Below are 27,523 nucleotides of genomic sequence, written 5' to 3' on the forward strand. Positions count from 1 at the left end.
CCTTGTTTTTAAGAAGAAAAAAAAAGACTTCAATATTATGCAAATATTATGCAAATGAGGCTCCTGGCTGCATTAACAGCTATTGAGCCCGGAGCCCCACAGGCTCATTTGCAGAATTTTTAAAAGGTTTGTTTTGTAAAAGCAAGGGCATAAGGAGCTGAAAGAAGAGCGGTTCTCTCCAGACGGGACACAGACCGGCATGTAAGTGTGCTTGGTTTATAACCCCCGATCCTGGTGGTAAATTTCCTTTAACTATTTAAATTGTACAATGTGATTTTTGGGGATTTTTTTTTAAACTCTCAGTTGAAGTGACCTAGAATAAAAATTACCGACTTCCCCTTTCTTCGTGCAGTGGAAAATACTTTTCTCCCCTCTGTAGATCCTAAGAATCCTTCACCTCTCCAGTCATTTCCCTGTTGTATTCCTAGAGATAAGAGCCGTGTCCTGGGAGACTCTCACCTCTCCAGTTATCCAGTAGATGATCTCTAGGGTGAGGTCCAGGATCCGGGCAGCCATGGCTCTGTCCTTGTACCTTCTTAGTAGATCCTTCTTCATCACGACCTCCTTGTACAGGTCCTTGTGTCCTTCTACATACTCCCACTCCTCCATGGAGAAATAGACAGCCACATCCTGACATCTTATAGGAACCTGACACACACAATGACACAGTCATCCCCCGGAGCCCTCCCTTGTGTTATTATATCATGTCCCAGCATTCCCGGCAGCGCTCACCTCTCCGCTCAGCAGCTCAGTGATCCTGGAGGTAAGTTCTAGGATCTTCTGCTCATGTATCAGTGAATGAGGTGGAGGCTGGGTGATGGGGCTCTGGGTCCATCCTCCTGATACACGGGGGGTCACACACTCACCAGACGACTTCTTCACTACTGTGTAATCCTGTGTATGGGGAGACACTGATCACTACATAGATCCTAAGAATCCTTCACCTCTCCAGTCATTTCCCTGTTGTATTCCTAGAGATAAGAGCCGTGTCCTGGGAGACTCTCACCTCTCCAGTTATCCAGTAGATGATCTCTAGGGTGAGGTCCAGGATCCGGGCAGCCGTGGTTCTGTCCTGCTCCATCCCTGCTGGGTCACTGATCGAAAGGTTCATCATATTCGGAAGCAAACTATAACCATGAGGGTCCTAAAACTGGAATCTGAAACAAAAGGGGCCACATTTATCACTTTTGTGCGCCTAAGTGTAGTAGTTGCGCCTAAATTCTGGCGCACTGTTTTGCCAGAATTATCACAAACTGTGATAAGGTAATTTCCTGCCTCTTATTAATCACTTTACTTTAACACAGTTTAGGCGCAATGTTAGATTCAGGCAGTTACATGTGATCCTGCTACAAGCTCCTCTCTGCTTCTCCCACATCCCAGACACTCACAGCAGCACCCAGGTGTGTGACACCCAGCGACCTCCTCAGCAGTGGCTTCTCCTGGAGGGGATCCCCCAGTGCTGGTCTCCTGCTGCACCCCTGTAATTCTGCACAGTATCCCCCTCAGACACACTGGTGATACTGTGCAGAATTACATGGGGGACACTTGTCTGTAGTATCTGCAACATTATGCAAAGTTCTCAGCTCTTGCTCTGAGCTCAGGATTCTGCAGAATGTTTTGTAAATAGAAGGTGATGAACTGTAAATAGAGTCTGCAGCTCCTGTCTGTAGTGTGTGTAGTGTATGTAATATCTGTACTAGTGTCTGTAGAGTATCTCCTGTCTGTAGTCTATGTAATGATTGTACTAGTGTCTGCGGTGTATGTAATGTCTGTATGATCTGTACTAGTGTCTGCAGTGTATGTAATGTCTGTATTATCTGTACTAGTGTCTGCAGTGTATGTAATGTCTGTATTATCTGTACTAGTGTCTGCAGTGTATGTAATGTCTGTATTATCTGCTCTAGTGTCTGCAGTGTATGTAATGTCTGTATTATCTGCTCTAGTGTCTGCAGTGTATGTAATGTCTGTATTATCTGCTCTAGTGTCTGCAGTGTATGTAATGTCTGTATTATCTGTACTAGTGTCTGCAGTGTATGTAATGTCTGTATTATCTGTTCTAGTGTCTGCAGTGTATGTAATGTGTGTATTATCTGTACTAGTGTCTGCAGTGTATGTAATGTGTGTATTATCTGTACTAGTGTCTGCAGTGTATGTAATGTCTGTATTATCTGTACTAGTGTCTGCAGTGTATGTATTATCTGTAGTATCTGTACTAGTGTCTGCAGTGTATGTAATGTCTGTATTATCTGTACTAGTGTCTGCAGTGTATGTAGTGTGTGTATTATCTGTACTAGTGTCTGCAGTGTATGTAATGTCTGTATTATCTGTACTAGTGTCTGCAGTGTATGTAATGTGTGTATTATCTGTTCTAGTGTCTGCAGTGTATGTAATGTGTGTATTATCTGTACTAGTGTCTGCAGTGTATGTAATGTGTGTATTATCTGTACTAGTGTCTGCAGTGTATGTATTATCTGTAGTATCTGTACTAGTGTCTGCAGTGTATGTAATGTCTGTATTATCTGTACTAGTGTCTGCAGTGTATGTAGTGTGTGTATTATCTGTACTAGTGTCTGCAGTGTATGTAATGTCTGTATTATCTGTACTAGTGTCTGCAGTGTATGTAATGTCTGTATTATCTGTACTAGTGTCTGCAGTGTATGTAATGTCTGTATTATCTATACTAGTGTCTGCAGTGTATGTAATGTCTGTATTCTCTGTACTAGTGTCTGCAGTGTATGTAATGTCTGTATTATCTGTACTAGTGTCTGCAGTGTATGTAGTGTCTGTATTATCTGTACTAGTGTCTGCAGTGTATGTAATGTCTGTATTATCTGTACTAGTGTCTGCAGTGTATGTAATGTCTGTGTGATCTGTACTAGTGTCTGCAGTGTATGTAATGCCTGTGTGATCTGTACTAGTGTCTGCAGTGTATGTAATGCCTGTATTATCTGTACTAGTGTCTGCAGTGTATGTAATGTCTGTATTATCTGTACTAGTGTCTGCAGTGTATGTAATGTCTGTATTATCTGTACTAGTGTCTGCAGTGTATGTAATGTCTGTATTATCTGTACTAGTGTCTGCAGTGTATGTGATGTCTGTATTATCTGTACTAGTGTCTGCAGTGTATGTGATGTCTGTATTATCTGTACTAGTGTCTGCAGTGTATGTGATGTCTGTATTATCTGTACTAGTGTCTGCAGTGTATGTGATGTCTGTATTATCTGTACTAGTGTCTGTAGTGTATGTAATGTCTATATTATCTGTACTAGTGTCTGCAGTGTATGTAATGTCTGTATTATCTGTACTAGTGTCTGCAGTGTATGTAATGTCTGTATTATCTGTACTAGTGTCTGCAGTGTATGTAATGTCTGTATTATCTGTACTAGTGTCTGCAGTGTATGTGATGTCTGTATTATCTGTACTAGTGTCTGCAGTGTATGTGATGTCTGTATTATCTGTACTAGTGTCTGCAGTGTATGTAGTGTCTGTAGTGTATGTACTAGTGTCTGCAGTGTATGTAATGTCTGTATTATCTGTACTAGTGTCTGCAGTGTATGTAGTGTCTGTAGTGTATGTACTAGTGTCTGCAGTGTATGTAGTGTCTGCATTATCTGTACTAGTGTCTGCAGTGTATGTAGTGTCTGTAGTGTATGTACTAGTGTCTGCAGTGTATGTAGTGTCTGTATTATCTGTACTAGTGTCTGCAGTGTATGTAGTGTCTGTATTATCTGTACTAGTGTCTGCAGTGTATGTAGTGTCTGTATTATCTGTACTAGTGTCTGCAGTGTATGTAATGTCTGTATTATCTGTACTAGTGTCTGCAGTGTATATAATGTCTGTATTATCTGTACTAGTGTCTGCAGTGTATGTAATGTCTGTGTGATCTGTACTAGTGTCTGTAGTGTATGTAGTGTCTGTATTATCTGTACTAGTGTCTGCAGTGTATGTAATGTGTGTATTATCTGTACTAGTGTCTGCAGTGTATGTAGTGTGTGTATTATCTGTACTAGTGTCTGCAGTGTATGTAGTGTGTGTATTATCTGTACTAGTGTCTGCAGTGTATGTAGTGTCTGTATTATCTGTACTAGTGTCTGCAGTGTATGTAGTGTGTGTATTATCTGTACTAGTGTCTGCAGTGTATGTAGTGTGTGTATTATCTGTACTAGTGTCTGCAGTGTATGTAGTGTGTGTATTATCTGTACTAGTGTCTGCAGTGTATGTAGTGTCTGTATTATCTGTACTAGTGTCTGCAGTGTATGTAATGTCTGTATTATCTGTACTAGTGTCTGCAGTGTATGTAATGTCTGTGTGATCTGTACTAGTGTCTGTAGTGTATGTAGTGTCTGTATTATCTGTACTAGTGTCTGCAGTGTATGTAATGTGTGTATTATCTGTACTAGTGTCTGCAGTGTATGTAGTGTCTGTATTATCTGTACTAGTGTCTGCAGAGCATCTAATGTCTATATTATCTGTACTAGTGTCTGCAGTGTATGTAGTGTCTGTATTATCTGTACTAGTGTCTGCAGTGTATGTAGTGTCTGTATTTTCTGTACTAGTGTCTGCAGTGTATGTAATGTCTGTATTATCTGTACTAGTGTCTGCAGTGTATGTAGTGTCTGTATTATCTGTACTAGTGTCTGCAGTGTATGTAATGTCTGTATTATCTGTACTAGTGTCTGCAGTGTATGTAGTGTGTGTATTATCTGTACTAGTGTCTGTATTATCTGTACTAGTGTCTGTATTATCTGTACTAGTGCCTGCAGTGTATGTAATGTCTGTATTATCTGTACTAGTGTCTGCAGTGTATGTAATGTGTGTATTATCTGTACTAGTGTCTGCAGTGTATGTAATGTGTGTATTATCTGTACTAGTGTCTGCAGTGTATGTAATGTCTGTATTATCTGTACTAGTGTCTGCAGTGTATGTGATGTCTGTATTATCTGTACTAGTGTCTGCAGTGTATGTAGTGTCTGTATTATCTGTACTAGTGTCTGCAGTGTATGTAGTGTCTGTATTATCTGTACTAGTGTCTGCAGTGTATGTAATGTCTGTGTGATCTGTACTAGTGTCTGTAGTGTATGTAGTGTCTGTATTATCTGTACTAGTGTCTGCAGTGTATGTAATGTGTGTATTATCTGTACTAGTGTCTGCAGTGTATGTAGTGTCTGTATTATCTGTACTAGTGTCTGCAGAGCATCTAATGTCTGTATTATCTGTACTAGTGTCTGCAGTGTATGTAGTGTCTGTATTATCTGTACTAGTGTCTGCAGTGTATGTAGTGTCTGTATTATCTGTACTAGTGTCTGCAGTGTATGTAATGTCTGTATTATCTGTACTAGTGTCTGCAGTGTATGTAGTGTCTGTATTATCTGTACTAGTGTCTGCAGTGTATGTAGTGTGTGTATTATCTGTACTAGTGTCTGCAGTGTATGTAGTGTGTGTATTATCTGTACTAGTGTCTGTATTATCTGTACTAGTGTCTGTATTATCTGTACTAGTGCCTGCAGTGTATGTAATGTCTGTATTATCTGTACTAGTGTCTGCAGTGTATGTAATGTCTGTATTATCTGTACTAGTGTCTGCAGTGTATGTAATGTCTGTATTATCTGTACTAGTGTCTGCAGTGTATGTAATGTCTGTATTATCTGTACTAGTGTCTGCAGTGTATGTGATGTCTGTATTATCTGTACTAGTGTCTGCAGTGTATGTAGTGTCTGTATTATCTGTACTAGTGTCTGCAGTGTATGTAATGTCTGTATGATCTGTACTAGTGTCTGCAGTGTATGTAATGTCTGTATGATCTGTACTAGTGTCTGCAGTGTATGTAATGTCTGTATTATATGTACTAGTGTCTGCAGTGTATGTAATGTCTGTATTATCTGTTCTAGTGTCTGCAGTGTATGTAATGTGTGTATTATCTGTACTAGTGTCTGCAGTGTATGTAATGTGTGTATTATCTGTACTAGTGTCTGCAGTGTATGTAATGTCTGTAGTGTATGTACTAGTGTCTGCAGTGTATGTAATGTCTGTATTATCTGTACTAGTGTCTGCAGTGTATGTAATGTCTGTATTATCTGTACTAGTGTCTGTAGTGTATGTAATGTCTGTATTATCTGTACTAGTGTCTGTAGTGTATGTAGTGTGTGTATTATCTGTACTAGTGTCTGCAGTGTATGTAGTGTCTGTATTATCTGTACTAGTGTCTGCAGTGTATGTAGTGTGTGTATTATCTGTACTAGTGTCTGCAGTGTATGTAGTGTCTGTATTATCTGTACTAGTGTCTGCAGTGTATGTAATGTCTGTATTATCTGTACTAGTGTCTGCAGTGTATGTAATGTCTGTGTGATCTGTACTAGTGTCTGTAGTGTATGTAGTGTCTGTATTATCTGTACTAGTGTCTGCAGTGTATGTAATGTGTGTATTATCTGTACTAGTGTCTGCAGTGTATGTAGTGTCTGTATTATCTGTACTAGTGTCTGCAGAGCATCTAATGTCTGTATTATCTGTACTAGTGTCTGCAGTGTATGTAGTGTCTGTATTATCTGTACTAGTGTCTGCAGTGTATGTAGTGTCTGTATTATCTGTACTAGTGTCTGCAGTGTATGTAATGTCTGTATTATCTGTACTAGTGTCTGCAGTGTATGTAGTGTCTGTATTATCTGTACTAGTGTCTGCAGTGTATGTAGTGTGTGTATTATCTGTACTAGTGTCTGCAGTGTATGTGATGTCTGTATTATCTGTACTAGTGTCTGCAGTGTATGTAGTGTCTGTATTATCTGTACTAGTGTCTGCAGTGTATGTAATGTCTGTATGATCTGTACTAGTGTCTGCAGTGTATGTAATGTCTGTATGATCTGTACTAGTGTCTGCAGTGTATGTAATGTCTGTATTATATGTACTAGTGTCTGCAGTGTATGTAATGTCTGTATTATCTGTTCTAGTGTCTGCAGTGTATGTAATGTGTGTATTATCTGTACTAGTGTCTGCAGTGTATGTAATGTGTGTATTATCTGTACTAGTGTCTGCAGTGTATGTAATGTCTGTAGTGTATGTACTAGTGTCTGCAGTGTATGTAATGTCTGTATTATCTGTACTAGTGTCTGCAGTGTATGTAATGTGTGTATTATCTGTACTAGTGTCTGTATTATCTGTACTAGTGTCTGTATTATCTGTACTAGTGCCTGCAGTGTATGTAATGTCTGTATTATCTGTACTAGTGCCTGCAGTGTATGTAATGTCTGTATTATCTGTACTAGTGTCTGCAGTGTATGTAATGTCTGTATTATCTGTACTAGTGTCTGCAGTGTATGTAATGTCTGTATTATCTGTACTAGTGTCTGCAGTGTATGTGATGTCTGTATTATCTGTACTAGTGTCTGCAGTGTATGTAGTGTCTGTATTATCTGTACTAGTGTCTGCAGTGTATGTAATGTCTGTATGATCTGTACTAGTGTCTGCAGTGTATGTAATGTCTGTATTATATGTACTAGTGTCTGCAGTGTATGTAATGTCTGTATTATCTGTTCTAGTGTCTGCAGTGTATGTAATGTCTGTATTATCTGTACTAGTGTCTGTAGTGTATGTAATGTCTGTATTATCTGTACTAGTGTCTGTAGTGTATGTAATGTGTGTATTATCTGTACTAGTGTCTGCAGTGTATGTAATGTCTGTAGTGTATGTACTAGTGTCTGCAGTGTATGTAATGTCTGTATTATCTGTACTAGTGTCTGCAGTGTATGTAATGTCTGTATTATCTGTACTAGTGTCTGCAGTGTATGTAATGTCTGTATTATCTGTACTAGTGTCTGCAGTGTATGTAATGTCTGTATTATATGTACTAGTGTCTGCAGTGTATGTAATGTCTGTATTATCTGTACTAGTGTCTGCAGTGTATGTAATGTCTGTATTATCTGTACTAGTGTCTGTAGTGTATGTAATGTCTGTATTATCTGTACTAGTGTCTGTAGTGTATGTAGTGTGTGTATTATCTGTACTAGTGTCTGTATTATCTGTACTAGTGTCTGTATTATCTGTACTAGTGTCTGCAGTGTATGTAATGTCTGTATTATCTGTACTAGTGTCTGCAGTGTATGTAGTGTCTGTATTATCTGTACTAGTGTCTGCAGTGTATGTGATGTCTGTATTATCTGTACTAGTGTCTGCAGTGTATGTAATGTCTGTATTATCTGTACTAGTGTCTGCAGTGTATGTAGTGTCTGTATTATCTGTACTAGTGTCTGCAGTGTATGTAGTGTCTGTATTATCTGTACTAGTGTCTGTAGTGTATGTAATGTCTGTATTATCTGTACTAGTGTCTGCAGTGTATGTAGTGTCTGTATTATATGTTCTAGTGTCTGCAGTGTATGTAGTGTCTGTATTATATGTTCTAGTGTCTGCAGTGTATGTAGTGTCTGTATTATCTGTACTAGTGTCTGCAGTGTATGTAATGTCTGTATTATCTGTACTAGTGTCTGCAGTGTATGTAATGTCTGTATTATCTGTACTAGTGTCTGCAGTGTATGTAATGTCTGTATTATCTGTACTAGTGTCTGCAGTGTATGTAATGTCTGTATTATCTGTACTAGTGTCTGCAGTGTATGTAGTGTCTGTATTGTCTGTACTAGTGTCTGCAGTGTATGTAGTGTCTGTATTATCTGTACTAGTGTCTGGCTGAGCTCTGCAAAGGGGCTCAGTGCTTTCTTCTCAGATAACGCCACCTTCGGGCTGGAGTGTTTTTGCGCCCGCTTTTGCGCCTAAATGATCTGCGCAGCAAAACATCTGGATTGGTAAGATAGATGAGGGAAAGCTGCTTATTTTTGTTGCGCGGCTAATTTGACGTTTAATCGCAAAAATGGCGCAAAAACGGTGCGCCTGAATGAAAAGGCGCAAAAACAACAGAAAAAATGAGTGATACATGTGGCCCACGGAGCGTTGGGTTTAGAATCTTCTCTTTCAAATGTTTCTTTACTAATTACAGCTTGATAGATAATTACTGTTACACACGACATGTACAGTATATAAAACAATATAAGTTTATACCATAAATAACACAATATATTAGACAATCGCCTCCTGGTGCATAGTGAAGCTGTCGACTCTTAACCCTGAACTAACGGTGGGGTCGCAGGTCAAAGGTTTATGCTCATTTTGGTTTGGGGTCACACAGGTAAAAATCGTTTGAAATTCTACACGACTCGTCTGAATGTCTAAGCCGCGTCCGATCTGCTATAATATAAACACGTAACGTATAACGCACGCGTTATACACAATCCTATTTGCTACGGATAGTAAGAAATGAAAGCCGCGCTGTGATTGGCTGCCGTTCCCCGTTTTGAGTGATGTGACTCCCTCTGTTACCTCGTAGATCTCCGCCCTCTCTTCCGTATTTGCGTTCAGTGCGTCTTTTCGATGCCTTACATCCGTCTGTCACCCGTACGACATCCGTTTTTCCCCGTAAGGTCTGCGAACGGTGTCAGGGGCTTGTCCCGACTTCTGGGTCACATGATCGTGATGCCTGACCTGTAAAATACGGGCGGCACACGGGTGACAACTGTGTCCGTGTCTCACATTCCCATAGACTTCTATGTACAGGAGGGAATTGCCGGAGCCGCCGGGGGAGGAGTCACGGGGGGAGGAGCCACGGGGGGAGGGGTTACACGTCACACTGGAAGATAAAGTTGGGGCGTGACAGGGGCGTGGCCAATCATCTTCCTCCGGGAGTCAGGCGTTGGAATCACAGTACAAGTCACTTCTCAGACATGATTGATTGTCCCGCCCCCTGCACACGTCAGCTGTTACTAGGTGACAATAAGACGAAGCGTCTATAAATCTAACACACAAACACGGCCAATCACTGACCTGCAGGACCTGCGGTGACGTCACACTTATTTTGGGTAGGTGGTGAAAAGGACCTTTGATGACGTCAAACCGGTCACATGATCATTACATCATCACAGGTCCTAGAGTCGGGAGAATGTAACATTTATAGTAAAATTAGATACAGAGCTACACAAACATAATATACCCCGGGGTCAGTGACCCGATCACAGAGGTCACAGGGGTCACAGGAGATTAGAATGGAGCGGAAGTATGGATTTACATTCCAGGATTGTACTGGGGGCGTGTCTTTACACTGCTGTGCTCTGTGCTCTCTGCAGCCAGTGTTATGTATTGTCCCTGGAGAGATGTGTAATCAGTCCTCACACTGCTGTGCTCTGTGCTCTCTGCAGCCAGTGTTATGTATTGTCCCTAGGGAGATGTGTAAACAGACCTCACACTGCTGTGCTCTGTGCTCTCTGCAGTCCGTGTTATGTATTGTCCCTGGAGAGATGTGTAATCAGACCTCACACTGCTGTGCTCTGTGCTCTCTGCAGCCAGTGTTATGTAATGTCCCTGGAGAGATGTGTAATCAGACCTCACACTGCTGTGCTCTGTGCTCTCTGCAGCCAGTTTTATGTATTGTCCCTGGAGAGATGTGTAATCATTCCTCACACTGCTGTGCTCTGTGCTCTCTGCAGCCAGTGCTAGGTATTGTCCCTGAAGAGATGTGTAATCATCCCTCACACTGCTGTGCTCTGTGCTCTCTGCAGCCAGTGTTATGTATTGTCCCTGGAGAGATGTGTAATCATTCCTCACACTGCTGTGCTCTGTGCTCTCTGCAGCCAGTGTTATGTATTGTCCCTGGAGAGATGTGTAATCAGACCTCACACTGCTGTGCTCTGTGCTCTCTGCAGCCAGTTTTATGTATTGTCCCTGGAGAGATGTGTAATCATTCCTCACACTGCTGTGCTCTGTGCTCTCTGCAGCCAGTGTTATGTATTGTCCCTGGAGAGATGTGTAATCAGACCTCACACTGCTGTGCTCTGTGCTCTCTGCAGCCAGTTTTATGTATTGTCCCTGGAGGGATGTGTAATCAGACCTCACACTGCTGTGCTCTGTGCTCTCTGCAGCCAGTGTTATGTATTGTCCCTGGAGAGATGTGTAATCAGACCTCACACTGCTGTGCTCTGTGCTCTCTGCAGCCAGTGTTATGTATTGTCCCTGGAGAGATGTGTAATCAGACCTCACACTGCTGTGCTCTGTGCTCTCTGCAGCCAGTGTTATGTATTATCCCTGGAGAGATGTGTAATCAGACCTCACACTGCTGTGCTCTGTGCTCTCTGCAGCCAGGACTGAGCCCTGAGGACCCCCCAACACTGAGAGGAGAGGACCTAGGACTGAGCCCTGAGGAACCCCGACACTGAGAGGAGAGGACCTAGGACTGAGCCCTGAGGACCCAGACACTGAGAGGAGAGGACCTAGGACTGAGCCCTGAGGACCCCGACACAGAGTACAGGACCTAGGACTGAGCCCTGAGGACCCCGACACTGAAAGGAAGAGGACCTAGGACTGTGCCCTGAGGACCCCCCGACACTGAGAGGAGAGGACCTAGGACTGAGTCCTGAGGAACCCGACACTGAGAGGAGAGGACCTAGGACTGAGCCCTGAGGACCCCGACACTGAGAGGAGAGGACCTAGGACTGAGCCCTGAGGAACCCCGACACTGAGAGGAGAGGACCTAGGACTGAGCCCTGAGGACCCCGACACTGAGAGGAGAGGACCTAGGACTGAGCCCTGAGGACCCAGACACTGAGAGGAGAGGACCTAGGACTGAGCCCTGAGGACCCCGACACTGAGAGTACAGGACCTAGGACTGAGCCCTGAGGACCCCGACACTGAAAGGAAGAGGACCTAGGACTGTGCCCTGAGGACCCCGACACTGAGAGGAGAGGACCTAGGACTGAGTCCTGAGGAACCCGACACTGAGAGGAGAGGACCTAGGACTGAGCCCTGAGGACCCCGACACTGAGAGGAAGAGGACCTAGGACTGTGCCCTGAGGACCCCGACACTGAGAGGAGAGGACCTAGGACTGAGTCCTGAGGAACCCGACACAGAGGAGAGGACCTAGGACTGTGCCCTGAGGACCCCGACACTGAGAGGAGAGGACCTAGGACTGAGTCCTGAGGAACCCGACACTGAGAGGAGAGGACCTAGGACTGAGCCCTGAGGACCCAGACACTGAGAGGAGAGGACCTAGGACTGAGCCCTGAGGACCCCGACACTGAGAGGAAGAGGACCTAGGACTGAGCCCTGAGGACCCAGACACTGAGAGGAGAGGACCTAGGACTGAGCCCTGAGGAACTCCAACACTGAGAGGAGAGGACCTAGGACTGAGCCCTGAGGACCCCGACACTGAGAGTACAGGACCTAGGACTGAGCCCTGAGGACCCCGACACTGAAAGGAAGAGGACCTAGGACTGTGCCCTGAGGACCCCGACACTGAGCGGAGAGGACCTAGGACTGAGTCCTGAGGAACCCGACACTGAGAGGAGAGGACCTAGGACTGAGTCCTGAGGAACCCGACACTGAGAGGAGAGGACCTAGGACTGTGCCCTGAGGACCCCGACACTGAGAGGAGAGGACCTAGGACTGAGCCCTGAGGACCCCGACACTGAGAGGAGAGGACCTAGGACTGAGCCCTGAGGACCCCGACACTGAGAGGAGAGGACCTAGGACTGAGCCCTGAGGACCCCGACACTGAGAGGAGAGGACCTAGGACTGAGCCCTGAGGACCCCGACACTGAGAGGAGAGGACCTAGGAAAAAAAAAAAAAGAAAAAGCAGACTGTGCCTAATTCAATCAAACGTTCGCAAGTCCCCCTGCAGATTCCTCACAATATGGTACTAGCTGCACTACTAGTGCCAGCAAGCCCAGCCACAAGCAAATCAACAAAATATATATATAACGCTATTGTAGGCCTAAGAAAGCCGGTTGGGTTCTTGTATGCCTAGTTTCTAACCTACACTGACAGCACACAACAACTGGATTTTGTGCTGTGCCTGTCACTTTAAGTTTTGAAAAAAAAATAAATCAGCAGATTCTGCCTAATTCTACTCAAACCCCTAATAAATTGTCCCACTTCGGTGTTTGAGATGGATATGTGTGTCACTAAGAGCTAAACACAACGGTCGCAGGTCTCCCAGCAAATTCCTCACAATATGGTACTAGCTGCACTACTAGTGCCAGCAAGCCCAGCCACAAGCAAGTAAAAAAAAAAAGTATAACGTTATTGTAGCCCTAAGAAGGGCTGTTGGGTTCCTGTAGAATCACTCCTGCCTAACAGTAAGCTAATAGAACACCCTAACGCTTTCCCTGACCAGCAGCAGCTCTCTCCCTAGCGGCATCCAGACACAGAATGATCCGAGCAGCGCGGCCAGCGGCTAGTCTATCCCAGGGTCACCTGATCTGGCCAGCCAACCACTGCTATCGACGTGTAAGGGTACCACGTCATGCTGGGTGGAGTGCAGAGTCTCCTGGCTTGTGATTGGCTCTGTTTCTGGCCGCCAAAAAGCAAAACGGCGGGAGATGCCATTTTCTCGAGCGGGCGAAGTATTCGTCCGAGCAACAAGCATCAAGCTCGGACGAGTGTGTTCGCTCATCTCTAATTGTGATGGGAGATTCCCTGTAATGAAGCAGATGGATGCTGCTCCTCCCTAACACATCGGGGCTCATTTACTAAGGGTCGTGTGCACAGTTTTGTCGGATTGTTCCCCTTTTTCAGGGATTAAGCAGCTTGCACGGGTATAACAAGTGTCTGTGCTGGGATTTTGGAGCACGTGATCCTTTTTGTGGGGCTGATTCGGACTGAGAGCGGGATTTAACTTTCAGATTGTGTCACAATACAATGCACTTACATGCACCAGGAAGAAGAAGGTGAACTCCGGGGACCTGAGCGGGGAAGCGACACATGCAGGATATCGGGCGCAGGATCTTAGTGACTCCCCGCACAGCGCATTATACACGGACAATGCACTTACATGCACCAGGAAGAAGAAGGTGAACTCCGGGGACCTGAGCGGGGAGCGACACATGCAGGATATCGGGTGCAGGATCTTAGTGACTCCCCGCACAGCACATTATACACGGACAATGCACTTACATGCACCAGGAAGAAGAAGGTGAACTCCGGGGACCTGAGCGGGGAAGCGTCACATGCAGGATATCAGGTGCAGGATCTTAGTGACTCCCCGCACAGCGCATTATACATGGACAATGCACTTACATGCACCAGGAAGAAGAAGGTGAACTCCAGGGACCTGAGCGGGGAAGTGACACATGCAGGATATCTGGCGCACGATCTTAGTGACTCCCTGCACAGCGCATTATACACGGACAATGCACTTACATGCACCAGGAAGAAGAAGGTGAACTCCGGGGACCTGAGTGGGGAAGTGACACATGCAGGATATAGGGCGCAGGATCTTAGTGACTCCCCGCACAGCGCATTATACATGGACAATGCACTTACATGCACCAGGAAGAAGAAGGTGAACTCCAGGGACCTGAGCGGGGAAGCGACACATGCAGGATATCGGGTGCAGGATCTTAGTGACTCCCCGCACAGCGCATTATACACGGACAAAGCACTTACATGCACCGGGAAGAAGAAGGTGAACTCCGGGGACCTGAGTGGGGAAGTGACACATGCAGGATATAGGGCGCAGGATATTAGTGACTCCCTGCACAGCACATTATACACGGACAATGCACTTGCACAATAGATCTATCCCATTCTTTGACTGCATAGAACTTTCATCGTGTGTCCTCCTCCTGTCTATGTGATCCGGCAGACACCAGTATACAGGCTGCTCCTCAGCTCCTGTGACCATAGTACATGCACTGTCACCTCCTGTCACCTGCTTTGATTATAGAAATAAAGTTCATTATTTTCCTTCTCTTATACAGGACCTCTGATGATGTCATAATCATGTGATCAGTCACATGCTGAGCACTTCCTGTGATGTCATCAAAGGTCCTATCCCATTCGAATATTTATCCCATGCATGGATCTGATCACATGACTGTGACATCATTCCATAGGAGGCTTCATAGCCGGATCCAAGCGCAGGTCAGATTCTCGTAAAGGGACGTCACCAGATAAATCCGGGTCACCCCCTCTGTGGTTTCCATGGTTTGACTGATCATGAGGATTGCGTCGTATACTGACCACAACTTACGTAAATTCTTTACTTCGGGTTTCCCGTATTGTTTCTCTATATCCTCTGCTAGAAATACGGAAAATATTCTTATTTTTGATCCATGTTTTGGCCGGATAGTAGCGGGGAGAGGGCGGCAGCTCTGATCCATCACTGCTTAATGTGCCGGAAATATCATCTTCCGTATCCTCCAACTCAATCCTCAATCTATGACATCCCATGAGACAGATACAGAGGGTCTTCTGGTTGTGATGTGCCCTCATTGGGGCACATTTACTTACTCGGTCCTTTCGCGATCCCGCGGCGTGTTCTCCGATGAGGATTCGGAGCTGTTGGGATTCACTATCTGCGCCCGATATCCTTCAGGTGTCGCTGCTGCGCTGAGGTCCGCCGGAGTTCACCTTCTTCTTCCTGGTGCATGTAAGTGCTGATCTTGCGACACAAATCGTTTTTTAAATCCGTTGGGTTGTCCGACGTCCATGCCCCCCATTTCTGTTGCTTGAAAGCCGGAGCTGATGCACCACAATCCAATCACGTGCGGCAAAATCCTGGGACAATTCGGTGCAAAACGCATATATTCGGGAAGCAGCCGAAAGCGCGGCGTTCGGACCCTTAGTAAATGAGCCCTTATCTCACAGCTAATGTTTTCTTTTGCAAGATGTTGGACCTTCCCATCAGTGACCCATCAGGGATGGAGCAGGACAGAGCCATGGCTGCCCGGATCCTGGACCTCACCCTAGAGATCATCTACTGGATAACTGGAGAGGTGAGAGTCTCCCAGGACACGGCTCTTATCTCTAGGAATACAACAGGGAAATGACTGGAGAGGTGAAGGATTCTTAGGATCTATGTAGTGATCAGTGTCTCCCCATACACAGGATTACACAGTAGTGAAGAAGTCGTCTGGTGAGTGTGTGACCCCCCGTGTATCAGGAGGATGGACCCAGAGCCCCATCACCCAGCCTCCACCTCATTCACTGATACATGAGCAGAAGATCCTAGAACTTACCTCCAGGATCACTGAGCTGCTGAGCGGAGAGGTGAGCGCTGCCGGGAATGCTGGGACATTATATAATAACACAAGGGAGGGGTCCGGGGGATGACTGTGTCATTGTGTGTGTCAGGTTCCTATAAGATGTCAGGATGTGGCTGTCTATTTCTCCATGGAGGAGTGGGAGTATGTAGAAGGACACAAGGACCTGTACAAGGAGGTCATGATGGAGGACCACCAGCCCCTCACATCACCAGGTAAGAGGAGACCTTCCCTGATTGTAGAGGAGAGTCAGCCAGATTCCCCCATCATCTGCTCATCACATGTAGACAATGTATCAGTCACTGTGTTATGTCCTATAGATGGATCCAGTAGGAGAGATCCACCAGAGAGATGTCCCCGTCCTCCAGATTCCCAGGACTGGCCAGGAATAAAGCAGGAGGTCCCCCCCGATCATCAGGTAGGAGAAGCTGAGACTGATCTATTATTATGTACATTAGAAGCCAAAATTAAGATTTTTAGAAATACCCCATAGACTGATATCTTGAGGTTTTGTACGCCGTTACATCTATCACAGGAGAATATGTTCATGTAGTGAATGGTCATGGACTCGCTAGTCACAACGCTTCACAGAAATATCCGATATCCAATGTTTCTTGTGCTCCTCAACTTTGCAACCCTGGAAGGACAACACTTACCCCTCATTAGGTCGCGCCACCGGCACAGCAAAGAGCTGAAACATTTGTGACGTCAAATACTTGTTTGAGTTTTGACCCTCTCTGATCACCACTCGGGGGGGGGGGGGGGACACTTAGATTATCGGAGTTTTTGTGACGTTAGGAGGACAAGGTTTCTTTTTCAGTTTTCTCAGTTTAACTCTTTGCAGGAAAGTCCGGATGAAATGATGAATGGACTGGAGATCCCCATAATCGTGGTGGAGGGTAAGAGACTTTCCAGAATCTCTTGTTAAACTCCGATATCTTTATTACCATATATACTCAAGTATAAGCCTAAAAAATGTGCTGAAAACCCAAACACGGCTTATACACGAGTAAAAAAAATATAGGTTTTACCAGGTTTTTGTGGTAAAATTAGGGGCCTCGGCTTATACTTGGGTCGGCTTATACTCGAGTATATACAGTAACCCTTTATTGATGACCTTAGAAGAAGATAAAATGGGAATCGAAAGTAGTGAGTGACCGTGACAAGCGCCAAACTCTAATGGCTAGTTTATTCGTTCAGACCCTCTCTATAACAGCCGGGTTGTGGGTGTATCTAGTGGTGCGCTGATGCTTAAAGGGGTTGCCCACTCTTGTATATAAGTTACCCATGTCCTTTACTGACTTAATAACAATTCCTGAATGTCCATCAAGTGATTCAGCAGTCCCGATACTTACCTTAGTGCTGTGTGCAGACTCTCCTTGGATCTTTGTTTAATGATGAATAGGAGGAGCTTCCCCCACTTCCTGTCTCTGTCAGTGAGGAGGGACTGTGTGAGAGAGATACAGTGGGTGACGCCATGAGGACGGACTGAAGGAATGAGAAATAGGAAGTTGTGTATACAGGCGGTCCCCGACTTAAGTACACCCAACTTACAGACGACTCCATGTTACAGACGGACCTCTCTGGATGCTTTCCTTTAGTCCCAGGCTGCAATGAACAGCTGTAAGGTGTCTGTAAGGAAGCTTTATTAATAATCCTTGGTCCAAGGACAGTGCGGAATTTTGAAAATCCAATTGTCACTGGGACAACAACATTTTTTGGCTGGGGTTACAATTATAAAAAATATCAGTTTCGAGTTGCATACAAATTCGACTTAAGTACAAACCTAAAGAACATTCTTATTCGTAACCCGGGGATTGTCTGTACATGCAGAGAGCAGCATGGGGAGAACAGGGAAAGACTGAAGCTCTGACAGAAGACACAGGAACATCTACATGCAGAGACCTGTCTAATGGAAGAGGTTTATTCATAAGTGGCCAACCCCTTTAAGACCCTCTCCATAAGAGCAGGGGTTGTGGGTGTAGAAAGTGGTGTCTTCTGTCGTCTATTTCCACTATTTTGTCCAATGATTTGACCTTTTTGTAGTGGAAATGACTCTTGTTGCTTTTGTGTCTCTTTTTCTAGGAGATTCCCATGAACTTCTCCATTATAAACCAGAAGATGACAAAACCCCAAAAACTGATTCCATGACCCCTGATGTCCCCTCCGTCCCCCACAGCAGAGGTCCATCCACTGACCCCACCGGTGACCCAGAACCTTCATCCAGTCACTCACTGGTTGGAAATCCAATGACTGGACTCCGACAACGAGGAATATTTCCGTGTAGGAAATATTTTAAAATAAAACCTAATTTTTCTCTGCATACGAGAGTCCTCAAGGATGGGAAGCCGTTTCCATGTTCAGAATGCGGGAAAAGTTTTAGTCAGAAAACAACGCTAATGGAACATCAGAGAATTCACACGGGGGAGAAGCCATTTTCATGTACAGAATGTGGGAAATGTTTTACTCATAAATCCGGCTTTGTTCACCACGTGGAAACTCATAAAGGGGAGAAACCATATTCGTGTCCTGAATGTGGCAAATGCTTCACTCAGAAGTCGACTCTGATGGAGCATCTGAGAAGCCACACGGGAGAGAAGCCCTATCCATGTTCGGAATGTGGCAAATGTTTTGCCAAGAAATCCATTCTTATGGATCACCTGAGAAGCCACACGGGGGAGAAACCATTTTCCTGTTCGGAATGTGGGAAATGTTTTGGCAAGAAATCGATTCTTATGGAACATCTTAGGACTCACAGTGGGGAGAAGCCGTTTCCATGTCCAGAATGTGGCAGAGCCTTTAGCCAGAAATCGAATCTGGTGAAGCATCAGAGAACTCACACGGGGGAGAAACCATTTTCATGTTCAGAATGTGGGAAGTGTTTTGGCCACAAATCTGATCTTGTCAAACATCAGAGAACTCACACAAAGGAGGATCAGTTTGCTTGTCCTGAATGTGGAAAGAATTTTACTCGGAAAACAAGACTTAAGGAACATCTGAGAATTCACACAGGGGAGAAGCCATTTTCATGTTCGGATTGTGGAGAACGTTTTAGACAAAGGTCTGCCCTCGTAAGACATCAGCGATATCACACAATAGAGGATCCGTTTATTTGTTTTGAGTGTGGGGAGTATTTTAGTCAGAAATCGGGTCTCGTGGAACATCTAAGAACTCACACGGGAGAGAAGCCGTTTTGATTGTTAGAACGTGGGACATGTCATCCCATCATTGTGACATGCAGAATGATATCAGCACTTTCTTGTAGGACCTGATGCTTCGTGCTATCATCTAATGTATAGCTTAACCCCTTGAGAACCAATGCCAAAAAAGTGTGGAGTGTGGTCCTCACAGGACTGTCCGATGTTCTACAGTCAGGGAATTACAGCCGGAATGGTTTGTTCTAATGAGGAACGGGAAAGACGACTTTTCAAGTTGGAATTTTTAATATAAAATTCGCCTCTACACAGCGAGCGCCTCACTCAGCGAGCGCCTCTACACAGCGAGCGCCTCTACACAGCGAGCGCCTCTGCACACCGAGCGCCTCTGCACACCGAGCGCCTCTGCACACCGAGCGCCTCTGCACACCGGGCGCCTCTGCACACCGAGCGCCTCTGCACACCGAGCGCCTCTGCACACCGGGCGCCTCTGCACACCGGGCGCCTCTGCACACCGGGCGCCTCTGCACACCGAGCGCCTCTGCACACACCGAGCGCCTCTGCACACCGAGCTCCTCTGCACACACCGAGCGCCTCTGCACACCGAGCGCCTCTGCACACCGAGCTCCTCTGCACACACCGAGCGCCTCTGCACACCGAGCGCCTCTGCACACCGAGCGCCTCTGCACACCGGGCGCCTCTGCACACCGGGCGCCTCTGCACACCGGGCGCCTCTGCACACCGAGCGCCTCTGCACACCGGGCGCCTCTGCACACCGGGCGCCTCTGCACACCGGGCGCCTCTGCACACACAGAGCTCCTCTGCACACACAGAGCTCCTCTGCACACACAGAGCTCCTCTGCACACACCGAGCTCCTCTGCACACACCGAGCTCCTCTGCACACACCGAGCGCCTCTGCACACACCGAGCGCCTCTGCACACACCGAGCGCCTCTGCACACACCGAGCGCCTCTGCACACACCGAGCGCCTCTGCACACATCGAGCGCCTCTGCACACACCGAGCGCCTCTGCACACACCGAGCGCCTCTGCACACCGAGCGCCTCTGCACACCGAGCGCCTCTGCACACCGAGCGCCTCTGCACACACCGAGCTCCTCTGCACACACCGAGCGCCTCTGCACACCGAGCTCCTCTACACACACCGAGCTCCTCTACACACACCGAGCGCCTCTGCACACCGAGCTCCTCTACACACACCGAGCGCCTCTGCACGCCGAGCTCCTCTACACACACCGAGCGCCTCTGCACGCCGAGCGCCTCTGCACGCCGAGCTCCTCTACACACACCGAGCGCCTCTGCACACCCAGCGAGCGCCTCTACACACCCAGCGAGCGCCTCTGCACACCGAGCGCCTCTGCACACCGGGCGCCTCTGCACACCGAGCGCCTCTGCACACACCGAGCGCCTCTGCACACCGAGCTCCTCTGCACACACCGAGCGCCTCTGCACACCGAGCGCCTCTGCACACCGAGCTCCTCTGCACACACCGAGCGCCTCTGCACACCGAGCGCCTCTGCACACCGAGCGCCTCTGCACACCGGGCGCCTCTGCACACCGGGCGCCTCTGCACACCGGGCGCCTCTGCACACCGAGCGCCTCTGCACACCGGGCGCCTCTGCACACCGGGCGCCTCTGCACACCGAGCGCCTCTGCACACACAGAGCTCCTCTGCACACACAGAGCTCCTCTGCACACACAGAGCTCCTCTGCACACACCGAGCTCCTCTGCACACACCGAGCTCCTCTGCACACACCGAGCGCCTCTGCACACACCGAGCGCCTCTGCACAGACCGAGCGCCTCTGCACACACCGAGCGCCTCTGCACACACCGAGCGCCTCTGCACACACCGAGCGCCTCTGCACACACCGAGCGCCTCTGCACACACCGAGCGCCTCTGCACACACCGAGCGCCTCTGCACACACCGAGCGCCTCTGCACACCGAGCTCCTCTACACACACCGAGCTCCTCTACACACACCGAGCGCCTCTGCACACCGAGCTCCTCTACACACACCGAGCGCCTCTGCACGCCGAGCTCCTCTACACACACCGAGCGCCTCTGCACGCCGAGCGCCTCTGCACACACCGAGCTCCTCTGCACACACCGAGCGCCTCTGCACACCGAGCGCCTCTGCACACACCGAGCTCCTCTGCACACACCGAGCTCCTCTGCACACACCGAGCGCCTCTGCACACACCGAGCTCCTCTGCACACACCGAGCGCCTCTGCACACACCGAGCGCCTCTGCACACCGAGCTCCTCTACACACACCGAGCTCCTCTACACACACCGAGCGCCTCTGCACACCGAGCTCCTCTACACACACCGAGCGCCTCTGCACGCCGAGCTCCTCTACACACACCGAGCGCCTCTGCACGCCGAGCGCCTCTGCACGCCGAGCTCCTCTACACACACCGAGCGCCTCTGCACACCCAGCGAGCGCCTCTACACACCCAGCGAGCGCCTCTGCACACCGAGCGCCTCTGCACACCGAGCGCCTCTGCACACCGAGCTCCTCTGCACACCGAGCGCCTCTGCACACCGAGCGCCTCTGCACACCGAGCGCCTCTGCACACCGAGCTCCTCTACACACACCGAGCGCCTCTGCACACCCAGCGCCTCTGCACACCCAGCGCCTCTGCACACCCAGCGCCTCTGCACACCCAGCGAGCGCCTCTACACACCCAGCGAGCGCCTCTACACACCCAGCGAGCGCCTCTACACACCCAGCGAGCGCCTCTACACACCCAGCGAGCGCCTCTGCACACACCGAGCGCCTCTGCACACACCGAGCGCCTCTGCACACACCGAGCGCCTCTGCACACACCGAGCGCCTCTGCACACACCGAGCGCCTCTGCACACACCGAGCGCCTCTGCACACACCGAGCCTCCGTCCACTACACTTCCGACCATTGTTGTTGCCTGATGCGCTCTCCTCATGACGTTTCTCACTCCACCATCAGATACGTCTGACAATGTTTCCCCCCAGTGATGTGTAACCTGTATATATGTATATCTGTATATAGGGGGCGCCGTAATAAACTCTTACTGATAGGTAATATTGTGCTTTGCCTGTGGCCCCTGCTGTGTTACCTCAGAAACCCCAGAGATACAAGCCGGGGGGTTCAGGAAATCCAGTCTGCAGGAGGCAAGAAACAGATGATTGCACCTGAATATCCACCTACCTGAGGTCAGTAAGTGAGTGGCTGCATATGATGACAGACGCCCCTTCTCCTCTGTGTCATACAGAGGGATATATATATATACTTACAGTACAGGGTAGATGTAGGTTGGGCCTCCGATGGCCACCTAGGTAGCAGATAGGACATAGTGTCAGGACCTGCATCTGCCTGGAAGAAGTACCCGGATCACACCCACAGGGTCCCCTGCACCCGGATCACACCCACAGGGGCCCCTGCACCCGGATCACACCCACAGGGTCCCCTGCACCCGGATCACACCCACAGGGGCCCCTGCACCCGGATCACACCCACAGGGGCCCCTGCACCCGGATCACACCCACAGGGTCCCCTGCACCCGGATCACAACCACAGGGGCCCCTGCACCGGGATCACACCCACAGGGTCCCCTGCACCCGGATCATACCCACAGGGTCCCCTGCACCCGGATCACACCCACAGGGTCCCCTGCACCCGGATCACACCCACAGGGTCCCCTGCACCCGGATCACACCCACAGGGTCCCCTGCACCGGGATCACACCCACAGGGTCCCCTGCACCGGGATCACACCCACAGGGTCCCCTGCACCGGGATCACACCCACAGGGTCCCCTGCACCGGGATCACACCCACAGGGTCCCCTGCACCGGGATCACACCCACAGGGTCCCCTGCACCCGGATCACACCCACAGGGTCCCCTGCACCCGGATCACACCCACAGGGTCCCCTGCACCGGGATCACACCCACAGGGTCCCCTGCACCCGGATCACACCCACAGGGTCCCCTGCACCGGGATCACAACCACAGGGGCCCCTGCACCCGGATCACTCCCACAGGGTCCCCTGCACCCGGATCACACCCACAGGGTCCCCTGCACCCGGATCACACCCACAGGGTCCCCTGCACCCGGATCACACCCACAGGGTCCCCTGCACCGGGATCACACCCACAGGGTCCCCTGCACCGGGATCACACCCACAGGGTCCCCTGCACCCGGATCACACCCACAGGGTCCCCTGCACCCGGATCACACCCACAGGGTCCCCTGCACCGGGATCACAACCACAGGGTCCCCTGCACCGGGATCACAACCACAGGGGCCCCTGCACCGGGATCACACCCACAGGGTCCCCTGCACCGGGATCACACCCACAGGGTCCCCTGCACCGGGATCACACCCACAGGGTCCCCTGCACCGGGATCACACCCACAGGGTCCCCTGCACCGGGATCACACCCACAGGGTCCCCTGCACCCGGATCACACCCACAGGGTCCCCTGCACCCGGATCACACCCACAGGGGCCCCTGCACCCGGATCACACCCACAGGGGCCCCTGCACCCGGATCACACCCACAGGGTCCCCTGCACCGGGATCACAACCACAGGGTCCCCTGCACCGGGATCACACCCACAGGGTCCCCTGCACCCGGATCACACCCACAGGGTCCCCTGCACCCGGATCACACCCACAGGGTCCCCTGCACCGGGATCACAACCACAGGGTCCCCTGCACCGGGATCACAACCACAGGGGCCCCTGCACCGGGATCACACCCACAGGGTCCCCTGCACCGGGATCACACCCACAGGGTCCCCTGCACCGGGATCACACCCACAGGGTCCCCTGCACCGGGATCACACCCACAGGGTCCCCTGCACCGGGATCACACCCACAGGGTCCCCTGCACCGGGATCACACCCACAGGGTCCCCTGCACCGGGATCACACCCACAGGGTCCCCTGCACCCGGATCACACCCACAGGGTCCCCTGCACCCGGATCACACCCACAGGGGCCCCTGCACCCGGATCACACCCACAGGGTCCCCTGCACCCGGATCACACCCACAGGGTCCCCTGCACCGGGATCACAACCACAGGGGCCCCTGCACCGGGATCACACCCACAGGGTCCCCTGCACCGGGATCACACCCACAGGGTCCCCTGCACCGGGATCACACCCACAGGGTCCCCTGCACCCGGATCACACCCACAGGGTCCCCTGCACCCGGATCACACCCACAGGGGCCCCTGCACCCGGATCACACCCACAGGGGCCCCTGCACCCGGATCACACCCACAGGGTCCCCTGCACCCGGATCACACCCACAGGGGCCCCTGCACCCGGATCACACCCACAGGGGCCCCTGCACCCGGATCACACCCACAGGGGCCCCTGCACCCGGATCACACCCACAGGGGCCCCTGCACCCGGATCACACCCACAGGGGCCCCTGCACCCGGATCACACCCACAGGGGCCCCTGCACCCGGATCACACCCACAGGGTCCCCTGCACCCGGATCACACCCACAGGGGCCCCTGCACCCGGATCACACCCACAGGGGCCCCTGCACCCGGATCACACCCACAGGGGCCCCTGCACCCGGATCACACCCACAGGGTCCCCTGCACCCGGATCACACCCACAGGGGCCCCTGCACCCGGATCACACCCACAGGGGCCCCTGCACCCGGATCACACCCACAGGGGCCCCTGCACCCGGATCACACCCACAGGGGCCCCTGCACCCGGATCACACCCACAGGGGCCCCTGCACCCGGATCACACCCACAGGGGCCCCTGCACCCGGATCACACCCACAGGGTCCCCTGCACCCGGATCACACCCACAGGGGCCCCTGCACCCGGATCACACCCACAGGGTCCCCTGCACCCGGATCACACCCACAGGGTCCCCTGCACCCGGATCACACCCACAGGGGCCCCTGCACCCGGATCACACCCACAGGGGCCCCTGCACCCGGATCACACCCACAGGGGCCCCTGCACCCGGATCACACCCACAGGGGCCTCTGCACCGTCCGTTTTTCCCAATTATAAACAGGTTGTAAGCAGCAAAACGCATGCTAAAAACGGACCAAAAACGCCACGCGTGACATCATCGCCCTGAGGTTAACAAATGTCATAAATATATATATATCATGTGGGCAGGACACACCTCCACCTCATTATGTATCCAGGCTGAAGGCACAGACGTCCTCCTCGGGCCGCGGTGGAGAACCTATGGTCCGGGTGCCATGGCCTGATAACCCAGGGACATTACTCCTAGACCCAGGCACCGGGATATCTGTTATCCATGGCCTCCTTCCCTCTAATATCAACTTCAAATTTATGTTAATGAGCCTGAGGCACTCTTGGGAGTGTTACCAGAGCCCCTCTAGCAGTGTCGGACTGGCCCACCAGAGCATCAGAGAATCCTCCGGTGGGCCCCACGTTCTAACACTTTATAATGGGCCCCAAAGATCTTCATTTGGAAGCTGGTGGCGTAACCATTGGATATTACGATCTATTTCATGAAGGATGATTCCGATGTATACTATCTCATACATCCTACAGGATTTTTTATGGTTGGAGGTTGGTGTAAAGATCACCACCCCCTCGGCCCCCTCCCTCTGCCTGATGTAAATCTCACACAGTGGGAGGGGGAAGTGCTCTGGCACTGTGTAACAGCCCCTGAAGTTGGAGCTCAGAAGAGCCCTGGTAACATCCCCAGAATTCCTTCTGACTCATTAGCATAATTTTAAAAGGAGGGGGCCATGAATAACAGATATGGATCTGTGGGTAAGTGTCCCTGGTTTATCAGGATGGGTTTTGATGGGAGATTTCCTGTATTAAGTTGCCTTGTCGGCACTTTTTGTTTTTGTTGTAGTTTGGGCACTTGGTCTCTAAAAGGTGACAGGATAGGGCCCATTGGGGGTTCTCAGTGCTACAGATAACGAAAACGAGCGGTCCGACCGACCCCTCGTCACTTCATATGAGTAATGGAGCAGATGGCCGCGCATGACCATTCTGCTCCATTATCTATGGCGCTGACGGAGATCAGTGAGCGCCGTGCTCGGCAATTTCCATCAGCTCCGTAGAGATTAATGGAGCAGATTGATCATGTCCGGCCGACTGCTCCATTAGTCTGTCGGACCCCTCGTTTTTTTTGCGATCTGTGGGGGGTCTCAGCACTGAGACCCCACTGATCAGCAAGTTAGGCCCTATCCAATGGGTAGGGCCTAACTTAAGTTTGTGGGAAAACCCCTTTAACAGAGGTCCTGCACTTTGTATTAAGGAGTTTATGGACATTGGCACCTTCATGCAATTTTGATTCAAAGGTAAATTTTTTTTTTTTTTTTAAATGCATAAAAATGGAAAAAAAATGTGCACAGCTGAACACGTGTAGAGTTGATGGACCCCTCATAGTCACACCCTCATTCCCCCTCCCCCCAAAGTCTAGGTAGTAACTGCCCATTGGTGGAGATCAGTAAAATTGCTATATACAGGCAGTCCCCGGGTTACGTACAAGATAGGTTCCATAGGTTTGTTCTTAAGTTGAATTTGTATGTAAGTCGAAACTGTATATTTTATAATTGTAGATCCAGACAAAAAAAATTTTTTGCCCCAGTGACAATTGGAGTTTAAACATTTTTTGCTGTAATGGGACCAAGGATAATCAATAAAGCTTCAGTACAGATGCCTTACAGCTGATCAGTGCAGTCTGGGACTATAGTAACATCCAGAGAGGTCACCAGAGGTCACAGGGGGCAGAGGGGTCTGTCTGTAATTAGGGGTCGTCTGGGGGCTGTCTGTAACTATGGGTCGTCTGTAAGTCGGGTGTCCTTAAGTAGGGGACCGCCTGTATTGCAGTATATAATATGAGAAATCAGACCCTGCGGGGTTAAAGTACCCTAGTGGGTCTGAAATAATAATTAAAAAAATTAAAACATTTAAAAAAAAAAAAAAGTTAAAGTTTAAATCCCCCCCCCCTTTTCCCTAGAACACATGTAAAAATAAATAAACAGTCAAATTCCTAAACATGATGGCGAAATGGCAATTATATATTTTTTTTTTTGTACAAAAGATTTACATTTTTATAAAATCTACTAAAACCTGTAAAAAATATCTGGTCTCCCTGTGATTGGATCGACCCCAAAGAATAGAAGGGAAAGTGGCATTTGGAGCGCAGAATGAGAGCTTAAAGGGAACCTGTCACCAGGAGAGCCATTTTAGCACTCCCCCAGTCCCCACAGAGCATAGTACATACACTGCCAAAGTGTTTTTGTATAAAAAATTGGTTTTACAG

General features: G+C 49.3%; 1 protein-coding gene across 3 annotated transcripts in view; it reads left to right on the top strand.

Moving 5' to 3' along the window:
• Positions 1-19,754, top strand: part of LOC140120870 (uncharacterized) — a 326,412-nt gene extending 306,658 nt beyond the window's left edge. Inside the window, exons 1-4 of one of the 3 annotated variants that reach the window (XM_072139878.1) lie at positions 14,825-14,948; positions 15,695-16,487; positions 16,914-16,968; positions 18,155-19,752. In XM_072139878.1, the coding sequence (XP_071995979.1) occupies positions 16,200-16,487; positions 16,914-16,968; positions 18,155-19,266 (1,455 nt within the window). In that variant the 5' untranslated portion in view covers positions 14,825-14,948; positions 15,695-16,199 and the 3' untranslated portion in view covers positions 19,267-19,752. Of the gene's footprint in view, positions 1-14,824; positions 14,949-15,694; positions 16,488-16,913; positions 16,969-18,154 lie in introns of those variants that run through there. The other 2 variants (XM_072139877.1, XM_072139880.1) reach the window with 2 other exon arrangements.
• Positions 19,755-27,523: the final 7,769 nt, after the last annotated feature.

This window comes from Engystomops pustulosus, chromosome 3 (genome assembly GCF_040894005.1).
Source record: "Engystomops pustulosus chromosome 3, aEngPut4.maternal, whole genome shotgun sequence".
Classification (NCBI taxonomy): Eukaryota; Metazoa; Chordata; class Amphibia; order Anura; family Leptodactylidae; genus Engystomops; species Engystomops pustulosus.